General features: G+C 43.4%; 1 protein-coding gene across 2 annotated transcripts in view; it reads right to left on the bottom strand.

The window, feature by feature from the left end:
• Window positions 1-4,399, bottom strand: part of LOC139557787 (tensin-2-like) — a 69,983-nt gene extending 65,584 nt beyond the window's left edge. Inside the window, exon 1 of one of the 2 annotated variants that reach the window (XM_071372970.1) lies at window positions 3,942-4,399. In XM_071372970.1, coding sequence (XP_071229071.1) covers window positions 3,942-4,067 — 126 coding nt within the window. In that variant the 5' untranslated portion in view covers window positions 4,068-4,399. The remainder of the gene's footprint in view (window positions 1-3,941) is intronic. The other variant, XM_071372969.1, reaches the window with a different exon arrangement.
• Window positions 4,400-12,935: the final 8,536 nt, after the last annotated feature.

Raw genomic sequence — 12,935 nt, 5'->3', positions numbered from 1 at the left:
AGTGCGTCAGTGTTGTGGCGTAACACATTTTCACACAATCCAGAGGTGGTATCGTGAGTTCCAAAATGACTCCTGACCCCTATTCCCCAGCCATGTCTGTCGATCTGAGAGGATTGGGTAGGTGGAAGCAATATGTCGATATTTCTACCCAGCCAATCAGAAGCCAAGATTAAACTATTTATTGCCATAATGCTCAAGAGAATAGTGATAAATACCAATAATCTGTGCTACTTGCCAACTCATGTATCTGTTCCATTTCCATAACCATGCCATACATGCAGAACTATTCATAAGAACATTATTTCTGACTATGTGTCAAAAGGAGAGTGAACACATTCTAACAGAAACATGACTCTTGTGACTGCATGCACAATTTGAGTGTAACTCGTAGGAATCCCAGAACAACACATCCAGTCCAGTCTTTAAAAAATGCCTAAGCGCCATGGAATTTCCTCTTGTATTAAAACGGAGGGACCGGGGACGTTTATTTGTCTGTAACTTTTTTTCTGTTGGACCGTGGAGGGTAGAGGGGGAGAAGGGGAGACAGGGTGAGAGAGGGGAGAAGCAGGCAGGCCACAAGAGAGTTTAACAAAATATAGGGGTACCTCCTCCAGCTGACAGGATGCTGGGAATCTGGGACTTAAGCTTGAAGAGTGGGGGGTAGGGTTGGGGGGTTGGGGGAGGGAGGAGGGAGGAGGGAGGAGGGAGGAGGGAGGAGGGATTTGATTACAGCTGTTGAATTGGCCGTAGCACAAATATACTTGTCACATCCTCCAATACACATAGACATGAGGATGGACATGTATATTTATTTACAAAGAAAGATACAAGGACAGAGGAAAATACGAGAGGGGGGGGGCCAACAGCTTTGAACCTCAATAGGAGGTCAGCTAAGCCTGTATAATAGCAGATCAGGCAGAACTGCCTCCCACCATTACATCTTTAACTGTGCAGAGATACTGAGAAACAGAGTCCCAGTGAGCCAGACTGATCCTCACCAACATGGAACAGATAAAATGATACCTTTAAAATAAGATAGACATCAACTTTTTGTTGGCTTAAGTTCACAGAGCATAGCACTTGGGGGAACAGGGGAAAGGCATGGAGCAACATAGAGGTAAATGAGAAAGGTTTAGTGAGTGGGAACATTGGCGAAGAGGAAATGAGGTGGGGGAGAGGAGAGCTGTAATGCTTGAGGAATGATTGTGTTAGACAGCACTAAGCCAAAGGTTGATAAGTTACAGCTGTACAGACAGAGAGAGAGAGAGCGAGGCAGAGAAAGAGAGAAAGACAGACAGAATGAGAGGGGGAAGAGAGTGAGAGAAGGAGAAAGAGACGATAATTACAAAAGCACGTGAGAAAATAGAGCTTGTCTGAGAGGTCCTCTGTAGGGTTGTATATATTTTGGGAATATTTACATTTATCCTACAGGAGAGATTAATAAAATGCTGAATCATATCCTACTTACTTTACGTGCCCTGACTACCTTTCCTGCCAAGTTCCAGCTCATTCCCAGAACATGTCCCACTCTTTCAAAACACTCTTTTGGATAGACGTCAAGAAATTATTTGAGAAGAAAATAAAATATTATTTTGGGGAGATTCTGTTTGTTTTTTTATTGGTGGATCAGGGATTTATTGGGGTGGCAGGATTTAGAGAAAGGAAAGGTCTCTACTTTCATCTTATATTCTACACCATACACACATTCCTCAAATACTGGTCAAAGTTTTGGACAGATTATAGTTCCAAACCAATCCAGTCTAGTCAAAGCTTCCTGGAGTTTGACCACAGATCACAGGATGGTGTGGGTTGTCAGTGTTTGTCTCCATGTGATTGAGTTTGTGGTTGTGTGTGTTAGCGGATCGTTGTGTTTACGTGTATTTGTGTCTGTGTAAGAGTATCTGGTCATACAGGCTATTTTTACCCTTGACCCGCCAATGCTCTTTCCTGTGTTGGGTATTTAGAAAATGCCTGTGGAATATGGTTGCCATGACGCAGTACTGGTTAAAGCATCGTTGGTCTTCAAGGAATTCTTAACAATTTTCTTGTGACCATTGAATGGATGAGTAATCTGAGCCTGAAGAACCGCTGTGTGTAACATCTGTAAACCAAAAGTAACAAGTACAACCAGAGGGATATCTGGTCATCTATGCTATAGGACTGCAGTGTTATTCTACTCTAATCTTCACAACTCTAGAGAGGGAGAGTTGCCCATCTATGCTATAGGACTGCAGTGTTGTTCTACTCTAATCTTCACAACTCTAGAGAGGGAGAGTTGCCCATCTATGCTATAGGACTGCAGTGTTATTCTACTCTAATCTTCACAACTCTAGAGAGGGAGAGTTGCACATCTATGCTATAGGTCTGCAGTGTTGTTCTACTCTAATCTTCACAACTCTAGAGAGGGAGAGTTGCCCATCTATGCTATAGGACTGCAGTGTTGTTCTACTCTATTCTTCACAACTCTAGAGAGGGAGAGTTGCCCATCTATGCTATAGGACTGCAGTGTTGTTCTACTCTAATCTTCACAACTCTAGAGAGGGAGAGTTGCCCATCTATGCTATAGGACTGCAGTGTTATTCTACTCTAATCTTCACAACTCTAGAGAGGGAGAGTTGCCCATCTATGCTATAGGACTGCAGTGTTGTTCTATTCTAATCTTCACAACTCTAGAGAGGGAGAGTTGCCCATCTATGCTATAGGACTGCAGTGTTATTCTACTCTAATCTTCACAACTCTAGAGAGGGAGAGTTGCCCATCTATGCTATAGGACTGCAGTGTTGTTCTACTCTAATCTTCACAACTCTAGAGAGGGAGAGCTGCCCATCTATGCTATAGGACTGTAGTGTTATTCTACTCTAATCTTCACAACTCTAGAGAGGGAGAGCTGCCCATCTATGCTATAGGACTGCAGTGTTATTCTACTCTAATCTTCACAACTCTAGAGAGGGAGAGCTGCCCATCTATGCTATAGGACTGCAGTGTTATTCTACTCTAATCTTCACAACTCTAGAGAGGGAGAGCTGCCCATCTATGCTATAGGACTGCAGTGTTATTCTACTCTAATCTTCACAACTCTAGAGAGGGAGAGCTGCCCAGCTCTGGTTTAGGATGAAGGGGTCATAAGCAAATATCACAATGTTCTCCGGAGATCAAAATAGGCTTTGAAAGAGAGTGAGTATCATATCAAGATAGATTCAATTGCCAAGCAGAAATGACCCCTCTGGCTATGATCCCTGTTGTACATTCGGCTACAGCAAATTGTGTTTTCTTTTGCCTGCCAAGTCATTTAATTCTATTAGCCATTAAATGGAGCTTCTCTATGATAACAACACAGCCAGCCCACTCACCGGATGTACTGTAGATAACAGCCAGCATAACAGAGTAGTGACGCATCATGACTCGTACCACATGACCTGTGAGGCTGAAACACAATGACCAGTAGAACAAGTACCTTGGACGCAGTCCCCTGCTCAAAAGCTGCATTCATCAACCAATGGTTGCGTGTCACGTCATCGACTGTGTCATCAACTGAAAGATCCAGGGGGCTAAGCATTCCCACGCTGGATAGTATGTGTTGTAACCATGGGGATTTACAATAACACCAATGTAACCAATCAGCGTTCCAATTATACATGGACTCTTGGGGGTGCCCAACGTCCATATCTTTGACCATTTCTATTCTGATAAGGGGGCCCTGATTTGTTATGGGGGAGCCCCCCCCCAACCCCCACTGTAATTCAAAACCTGTACCCAAACATGGGCACAGACACCAGACACAACTCAAAGTAACAAGCACACTCATATACACAGACCAAACACATACACATTCCTTTATGAAAATATGCAAATATAAAGCAGGATGTGAAAGGGTCCTAAAACCCAGCTCTATTGTATTGGACCAGCTGTGGCCCCATAGATAAGCCCACCCAGAGACTCACCTTAGTCAGCCTCATCCTGCCGTTGTTGGACCTCTCTGGACCACGGCGCGTCAGTGACCCTCTCACCAAGGGCACAGGCTCTGCTTCCTCCCCACAGCAAGGCTCCGCAGTCAGGACGCAACCCATATAGAGATGTGAACCCTGGCGCTCTCTCTCTCTCCTGTCCTCTCTCACTGTCCCCCTCTCCCTATACTCTACCAGACACTGTTTTCCTGCGTACTCTCAGGCAGCTGTTTTTGTTGGCTGACGCGAGGCCCTTCCCCTTTTCCTGGCTCCCATTCAGCCTCACACTCACTCTCCAAGGGCCAGAGGATATACCTTCTCTCACTCCTCTCTCTGTCTCACACAGACACATGCATCCACCGTCTCTCAAATACTCACATATGGACATACTTTACATATATGGTCTCTCTCCCTCTGTCTTCTCTCATAGCAATATCAATACCTCTCTGTTTCTCCCTCCCTCTCGCACTCTAAAACCCTCACTGTTCCTCCCTCCCCCTCTCACTCTGAAACACTCTCTGTTTCTCCTTCTCTCACTCTGAAACACTCTCTGTTACTCAATCAAATTTCAATCAATCAATCAAATGTATTTATAAAGCCCTTCTTACATCAGCTGATGTCACAAAGTGCTGTATAGAAACCCAGCCTAAAACACCAAACCTCAAGCAATGCAGGTGTAGAAGCACGGTGGCTAGGAAAAACTCCATACTCCCTCTCTCTCTCACTCTAAAACCCTCTCTGTTACTCCCTCCCTCCCTCCCTCCCTCTCTCACTCTAAAACCCTCACTGTTCCTCCCTCTCTCTCTCACTCTGAAACCTTCTCGGTTCCTCCCTCTCTCTCTCAATCTGAAACACTCCGTTTCCTGCTCACACATACACAGTAATCTTGCTAGACATTGTCTGTATTGTCTGAAATGGGTTCATCAAAACCAACACAACCACAACTGTTGCAGTTTGGATGTTCTAAAACTACAGACCTCTTAGCATGGAACCACATACCTCTTAGCATGGAACCACAGACCTCTTAGCATGGAACCACAGACCTCTTAGCATGGAACCACAGACCTCTTAGCATGGAACCACAGACCTCTTAGCATGGAACCACAGACCTCTTAGCATGGAACCACAGGCCTCTTAGCATGGAACCACAGACCTCTTAGCATGGAACCACAGACCTCTTAGCATGGAACCACAGGCCTCTTAGCATGGAACCACAGACCTCTTAGCATGGAACCACAGACCTCTTAGCATGGAACCACAGACCTCTTATCATGGAACCACAGACCTCTTAGCATGGAACCACAGACCTCTTAGCATGGAACCACAGACCTCTTAGCATGGAACCACAGGCCTCTTAGCATGGAACCACAGACCTCTTAGCATGGAACCACAGACCTCTTAGCATGGAACCACAGACCTCTTATCATGGAACCACAGACCTCTTAGCATGGAACCACAGACCTCTTAGCATGGAACCACAGACCTCTTAGCATGGAACCACAGACATCTTAGCATGGAACCACAGACCTCTTAGCATGGAACCACATGCCTATTAGCATGGAACCACAGACCTCTTAGCATGGAACCACAGGCCTCTTAGCATGGAACCACAGACCTCTTAGCATGGAACCACAGACCTCTTAGCATGGAACCACAGGCCTCTTAGCATGGAACCACATACCTCTTAGCATGGAACCACATACCTCTTAGCATGGAACCACAGACCTCTTAGCATGGAACCACAGACCTCTTAGCATGGAACCACATACCTCTTAGCATGGAGCCACAGACCTCTTAGCATGGAACCACAGACCTCTTAGCATGGAAGCAGTCTCCTCTCCCTAGACTAGTTACAAACTTGCAACATAAGTTCCAAATACTGCCGGCAGACTTGAAGTGGTCAGAAGTGCTGTTTAGCTTATAGTCATCTATAAGCTAAACATCTAACATTTTGTCTACACCTCAGGGGCTAGACAAAGTTAACTTACTAAAACCTGCTTTGACACTTTGCTACTGCCCCCAGAAGAGGCGTGTCAGTCGTCCAGATCCTAGAGTCAGAGAGCAACATTAGTCTTATTCTTTCTTTGTTTCTCCTGTCTTGTTGTTGTTGTTTGTTTCTCCTGTCGTTTTGTTGTTGTTTGTTTCTCCTGTCTTTTTGTGGTTGTTTGTTTCTTCTGTCTTTTTGTTGTTGTTTGTTTCTCCTGTCTTGTTGTTGTTGTTTCTCCTGTCTTTTTGTTGTTGTTTGTTTCTCCTGTCTTGTTGTTGTTGTTTGTTTTTCCTGTCATTTTGTTGTTTGTTTCTCCTGTCTTTTTGTTGTTTTTTGTTTCTCCTGTCATTTTGTTGTTGTTTTTTTCTCCTGTCTTATTGTTGTTGTTTGTTTCTCCTGTCTTTTTGCTGTTGTTTGATTCTCCTGTCTTTTTGTTGTTTGTTTCTCCTGTCTTTTTGTTGTTGTTTGTTTCTCCTGTCTTTTTGTTGTTGTTTGTTTCTCCTGTCTTTTTTTGTTTGTTTCTCCTGTCATTTTGTTGTTGTTTCTCCTGTCTTTTTGCTGTTGTTCGTTTCTCCTGTCTTGTTGTTGTTTGTTTCTTCTGTCTTTTTGTTGTTGTTTGTTTCTCCTGTCTTGTTGTTGTTTGTTTCTCCTGTCTTTTTGTTGTTGTTTGTTTCTCCTGTCTTGTTGTTGTTGTTTGTTTCTCCTGTCTTTTTTTGTTTGTTTCTCCTGTCATTTTGTTGTTGTTTCTCCTGTCTTTTTGCTGTTGTTCGTTTCTCCTGTCTTGTTGTTGTTGTTTGTTTCTCCTGTCTTCTTGTTGTTGTTTGTTTCTCCTGTTCAGAGTGTGTTGGCACTTCATTTAATTTAGCAAGCAGGCTTTTAAAATTCAATATTCTACTTAAAATATCAAAGGTACACAAGATGCGCTCTTTTAGTGGAACAACTCATATGTGTCACTGTAACTGATCTGATTATGAAATGAATGCAGTATTCTGGCTCCAACGACCTCTGTTAACTTTGGTATACTTTGATAACCAGTACTACGTGTCTGGAAGCCCAGCTCTAGATCCTCATGCTTTATCCAAACATTCTCCCTGTGATCAGTCTGCTCCACACAGGATCTAAGGACTAAGTTGATTAACAGGAGTTCATTTTACTGTGGTTAAAGCAGGGAGGTTCAGCTGTAAACACACAAATGGGGTGGGACAACTGGAGGGGTGGGAGGAGGGGGTTAGGACAAGAGAGTTGGGGTGGGGGGATTAGGGAAAGAGAGTTGGGGTAGGGGAGGGGGAGGGGGTAAGAGGAGGCGAGAGAGAGGAAAGGGGAGTGGAGTGAGAGGGGGTTTTGGAGACACATCAAGAGTTTGCCTTTTAAAGGGATACATTGGGATTTTGGCAATGAGGCCCATTATCTACTTCCCAGGAGTCAGATGAACTCGTGTATACCCTTTATGGTACCCACAAGTTCATCTGAGTAATGCAAGATATGTAAACATTATTAAAGTGACTAGTGTTCCAGTTGTTAAAGTGACCAGTTAAGTCTACAGTTGCAAGAAAGTTTGTGAACCCTTTGGAATTACCTGGATTTCTGCATTGATTACACATAAAATGTGGTCTGATCTTCATCTAAGTCACAATAATAGACAAACACAATCTGGCTAAACTAATAACACACAAACAGATGTACTTTTCACATTTTTATTGAAGACATTGAGTAATCATTCACAGTGCAGGCTGGAAAAAGTTTGTGAACCTCTGTGTTAACGACTTCTACAAAAGCTATTTGGAGTCATGTGTTTCAATTAAGGAGATGAGATTGGAGGTGTGGATTGCACAGGTGCCCTGCCCTTTAAATAAAGGCACACAAAGCCTGGTTACTGACACATCTGTTCTTCTCCAGAAAGATTGGTTAGTGTGAACCAGGCCTCAATCCCAACAACTTTCACAGGACCTTAGAAGACGCATTATAGAGATGCACAAAGCTGGAAAAGGTTACAAAAGCATTGCTAAAGACCTTGGTGTTCATCAATCCACGGTGAGACAAATTGTCTACAAATGGAGAAGATTCAGGACTGTTGCTACTCTCCTTAGGAGTGGGCGTCCTGCGAAGATCACTCCAAGAGCACAATGCGTAATCCTGAAAGAGGTGAGAAAGAACCCAAGGGTAACAGCAAAACACCTCCATAAAACTCCACAAACAACGAAAGTCTGTGTTCAGGTGTCCACTATCAGAAAAACACTGAACAACAATGGTGTTCATGGATGGACACCATGAAGGAAACCACTGCTGTCTAAAAAAACAACATTGCGGTATGTCTCAAGTTTGCCAAAGACCACCTGGATGTTCCACAAAGCTTCTGGGAAAATGTTGCTGTGGACAGATGAGACAAAAGTTGAACTTTTTGGGAAAAATGCACAACGCTTTATGGAGGAAAAAAGGGCATTGCACACCAACACCAAAACCTCATCCCAACTGTGAAGCATGGAGGAGGGAGCATCATGGTTTGCGGCTGCTTTGCTGCCTCAGGGCCTGGACACCTTGCAATCATTGAGGGAACAATACATTCAAAAGTGTATCAATACATTTTACAGGAGAATGTCAGGGCATGACCTCAAGCTTAAGGGTGATGCAACAAGACAATGACTTAAAGCACACAAGTAAATCAACTAAAGAATGGCTGAAAAGGAAGAAGATTTGTGTTTTGGAATGGCCAAGTCAGAGTCCTGACCTTAACCCAATTGAGATGCTGTGGCATGACCTGAAGAGGGCTGTGCAATCAAGACAACCCAGAAATACTGATGAACTGATACAGATTGGTAGGGAGGAATGGTTCAAAATTCCTCCTCGACGTTGTGCAAGTCTTCTAAGCAGCTACAGGAAACATTTGGTGGAGGTTGGTTGCTGCTAAAGGAGGATCTACAAGTTACTAAATTCAAGGGTTCACTTACTTTTTCCAGCCTGCACTGTGAATGATTACTCAATGTCTTCAATAAAAATTTGAAAAGTACAACTGTTTGTGTGTCTTTAGTTTAGTCAGATTGTGTTTGTCTATTATTGTGACTTAGATGAAGATCAGACCACATTTTATGAGTAATCAATGCAGAAATCCAGGTAATTCCAAAGGGTTCACAAACTTTTTCTTGCAACTGTATGTCTATAGGCAGCAGCCTCTCTGTGCTAGTGATGGCTATTTAACAGTCTGATGGCCTTGAGATAGAAGCTGTTTTTCAGTTCCAGCTTTGATGCACCCATATTGATCTCGCCTTCTGGATGATCGCGAGGTGCAGCTTTGATGCACCCATATTGACCTCGCCTTCTGGATGATCGCGAGATGCAGCTTTGATGCACCCATATTGACCTCGCCTTCTGGATGATCGCGAGGTGCAGCTTTGATGCACCCATATTGACCTCGCCTTCTGGATGATCGTGAGGTGCAGCTTTGATGCACCCATATTGACCTCGCCTTCTGGATGATCGCGAGGTGCAGCTTTGATGCACCCATATTGACCTCGCCTTCTGGATGATCGCGAGGTGCAGCTTTGATGCACCCATATTGACCTCGCCTTCTGGATGATCGCGAGGTGCAGCTTGGATGCACCCATATTGACCTCGCCTTCTGGATGATCGCGAGGTGCAGCTTTGATGCACCCATATTGACCTCGCCTTCTGGATGATCGCGAGGTGCAGCTTTGATGCACCCGTATTGACCTTGCCTTCTGGATGATCGCGAGGTGCAGCTTTGATGCACCCGTATTGACCTCGCCTTCTGGATGATCGCGAGGTGAACAGGCAATGGCTCGAGTGGTTGCTGTGCTTGATTATATTTTTGGCCTTCCTGTGACATCGGGTGCAACACATTAGGATCATAGCTTTCACCTGTAATGCTGCATTTTGCCATTTCACCCAGTCAACCCTGTCACTTCTAGTAAGATTTTAACCAACTTAATTCCTAAATGTCTCCAAGTTTCACCTTCATTGTAAAGCCCTCGTTATTTTGTTGCTTTGACAAAGTCATTTTGGAAGATTATTTATTTATTGTGATTAGTGATTCATTTACGTCTGTCCCTCATTTTAAGGTCAACCCTGTTACATGCACCGAACTATCGTATTAATATGAAACTAAATAAATATTTTTTCAAAAGAAACACTGAACATCTAATAGCGAAATCATAGTGTATAAGCAGGTGAACTGGTTGTACTTTTTTTGGCCATTTTCTGGTGTTTTGTGGTGGAAAACGGAGCGGGTCGAGCATAACACATCAATCCTGTTACCCATAGATAGACACGCTAGAAATGTCATTTTTGGGGGGTGAATCTTGCATTCAATTGCCACTCTCTGTTGCACACATCAAGCTCCCATTCCCTCTGTCACAAGGGGATTTATGGCTGATTTAAGAAGAAAACGTCTACCCTGTTATTTTATTTGGAACTTAATATAGTCCTTTTATTAGGCTGAACATGTGCTTTTTGTGATAGAAATATACCATACTTTTATTGTGATGATGTCAGAGGTACAGAACTCTGGGAATTTCACTACAATGTATATGATTTATTAATATTAACTGTGTTTTACTTCCTTTGTCTTTATGCATTGATGTAAATAAATGAGCCACATTCTCAAAGCTAGAAAAGTGATTATTTTGTTAAGGGTCCCCTCCCATTACCTACCACTTGTTGGTGGCTTTCTATTTCCAAACATACATTTAAGCATCAATTCAAATAGAACACTATTTTCTGTATATGGTAAACCCATAGACTTAGATAAACATCACATCATTGTATCTGCCCCATTATGGCGTCTGTGAGGGCAGAACCAATTGAGGCCATCTCCATTTTGATGTAGACAATTTTCTTCTTCTACTACTTCTATGAGTTGGTAAACAAACTGAAAGAGTGCATATTACCACCTAGAGTGTGTTGTTTGAACAGTTATAAAGGTTGGAGACTGCAACCTGCAGTTATGAAACATTATCTCATGAGTATAATTTATTGGCAGATCCCTCCTTGTGATCTGGATAGAATTATGTGATTCTTCCTTAACCCATAGGAAGTCCCACTAAGCTGATGACTTCAAAATTGTAAAAAATCCTCAATGGCGCTGCCCATGCTAAAACAGGCTTTTGGGCACTAGAGCCATCTATCTATCTCTATGGGCAAGGACAGATTTGCACCAAGTGTGGGCATGATCCCTAAACAGGAAGAACAAAAACATGGTCCATATCACAGACCACAAGACCAAAGTAATAAGCTAATCACAAACAAAATGTGCTGTATATTCAAGTACAATATTTGGGCCTTACCAACATCTTCACTTTAGGAAGGTTGCTCCTAGTAAAAGGCTATGTGAAAGCTGGTTATATTTAAAGGAATAGTTTATGCATGTCATGTCCAAATCATCCTAAAGTCTCTAAAAATGGACCGTGTAACTCAAAGAAGTTCATTATGGATGATTTAGACATTAAGCGTGAAATTGCTAATATAGGTACCATCGACTGGCATTGGATGTGGGCCACAAATGCTAAAAAGTTAGCATTTGAAACAGTCGGCCATGTAAACACAACCAAAGCATGGATTGCTGTGATACCTTCTCCATAAACTGCTTACAAAGTAAGGAAAACAATATTTCAATGTGTCATTTGGGTGAACTATCCATTTAATGACTAAGAATCAGTTAATCAGCTACGTTCAAACATCTGGTGGAAAGCCTTCCCAGAAGAATGGAGGCTGTTATAGCAGTAAAGGGGAATCCAACTCCATATTAATGCCCATCATTTTGGAATGAGATGTTCGATGAGCAGGTGTCCAAATACTTTTGGCCACGTAATGTATCAATCAATCCTCAAATGTAGGCTTGTCGTCAGTTGGTTACTTTGGACAATTCTATGCCCCCAGACACAAAGGCCGGACATAAAACATAGCGTCAAAAGGTTGTAGTCATGGAAAACACAAGAGGAAATAGGAAAGAACAGGCGATGGAATGTGTTAAATAGGAAACTTCAAAGGCAAAACATCACTATTAAGAGTTGAACTTTTTGTTTGTGTGTGTGTGTGTGTGTGTTTGTGTGTGTGAATCCCAAATCATTGGCTGTTATAGAGGTGGGAGATTGGATAGTGTCACATTCAAAAATGATAATTAAAGTTGATTTTGTGGGAATAAAGTTAAACTGTGACTCCTCACAGCTGTGGTGAGCTTATTACCATATAAAATTCCTTCAATTGACCCTTGAATTCAGATCTGAGGCCATTACTGAACACAGCCCGGGAATCCCCCCTGGACAGGAAATGTAGATTTCCCCTGGGGGCAGAGGGGCCTGCCTGCCTCCATGTACAGGAATAGACCATATGGGAGACAAGCAGGAAGAGATGCTGGGAAAATGTCAAGTTAAACAGTTACTCAGAGCACATGCAGCTGTTCCAGCCTAAGACTGTCACCCCCCTCCGCAGACTACAGTATACTCCTCAGGACCCCCCCCCCCCCCCAGACTACAGTATACTCCTCAGAATCCCCCCCAGGCTACAATATACTCCTCAGGACACCACCTCCTCCAACTACAGTATACTCCTAAGGAACCCCCTCCCCTCCATCAGACTACTGTACACTACCTCTCAGACTACAGTATACTCCTCAGGAACACCCCATCCCTCAGACTACAGTATACTCCAGGACCCCCCCATCCCTCAGACTACAGTATACTCCAGGACCCCCCCCAATCCCTCAGACTAGTCTATTCCTTAGGTATACTCCCCAGAACCCTCCTCAGACTACAGTATACTCCTCAAAACCCCACCTATCCTCAGACTAGTCAATTCCTCAGGTACCCCACCCCCAGACTACAGTATACTCCTCAGGACCCCCCCAGATTACAGTATACTCTTCAGAATCCCCCCCAGACTACAGTATACTCCTCAGAATCCCCCCCAGACTACAGTATACTCCTCAGAATCCCCCCCAGACTACAGTATACTCCTCAGAATCCCCCCCAGACTACAGTATACTCCTCAGAATC

Source organism: Salvelinus alpinus, chromosome 28 (assembly GCF_045679555.1).
Source record: "Salvelinus alpinus chromosome 28, SLU_Salpinus.1, whole genome shotgun sequence".
Lineage (NCBI taxonomy): Eukaryota > Metazoa > Chordata > Actinopteri > Salmoniformes > Salmonidae > Salvelinus > Salvelinus alpinus.
The sequence above is the reverse complement of the archived record's forward strand: the minus strand, read 5'-3'. Positions and strand labels throughout refer to the sequence as shown.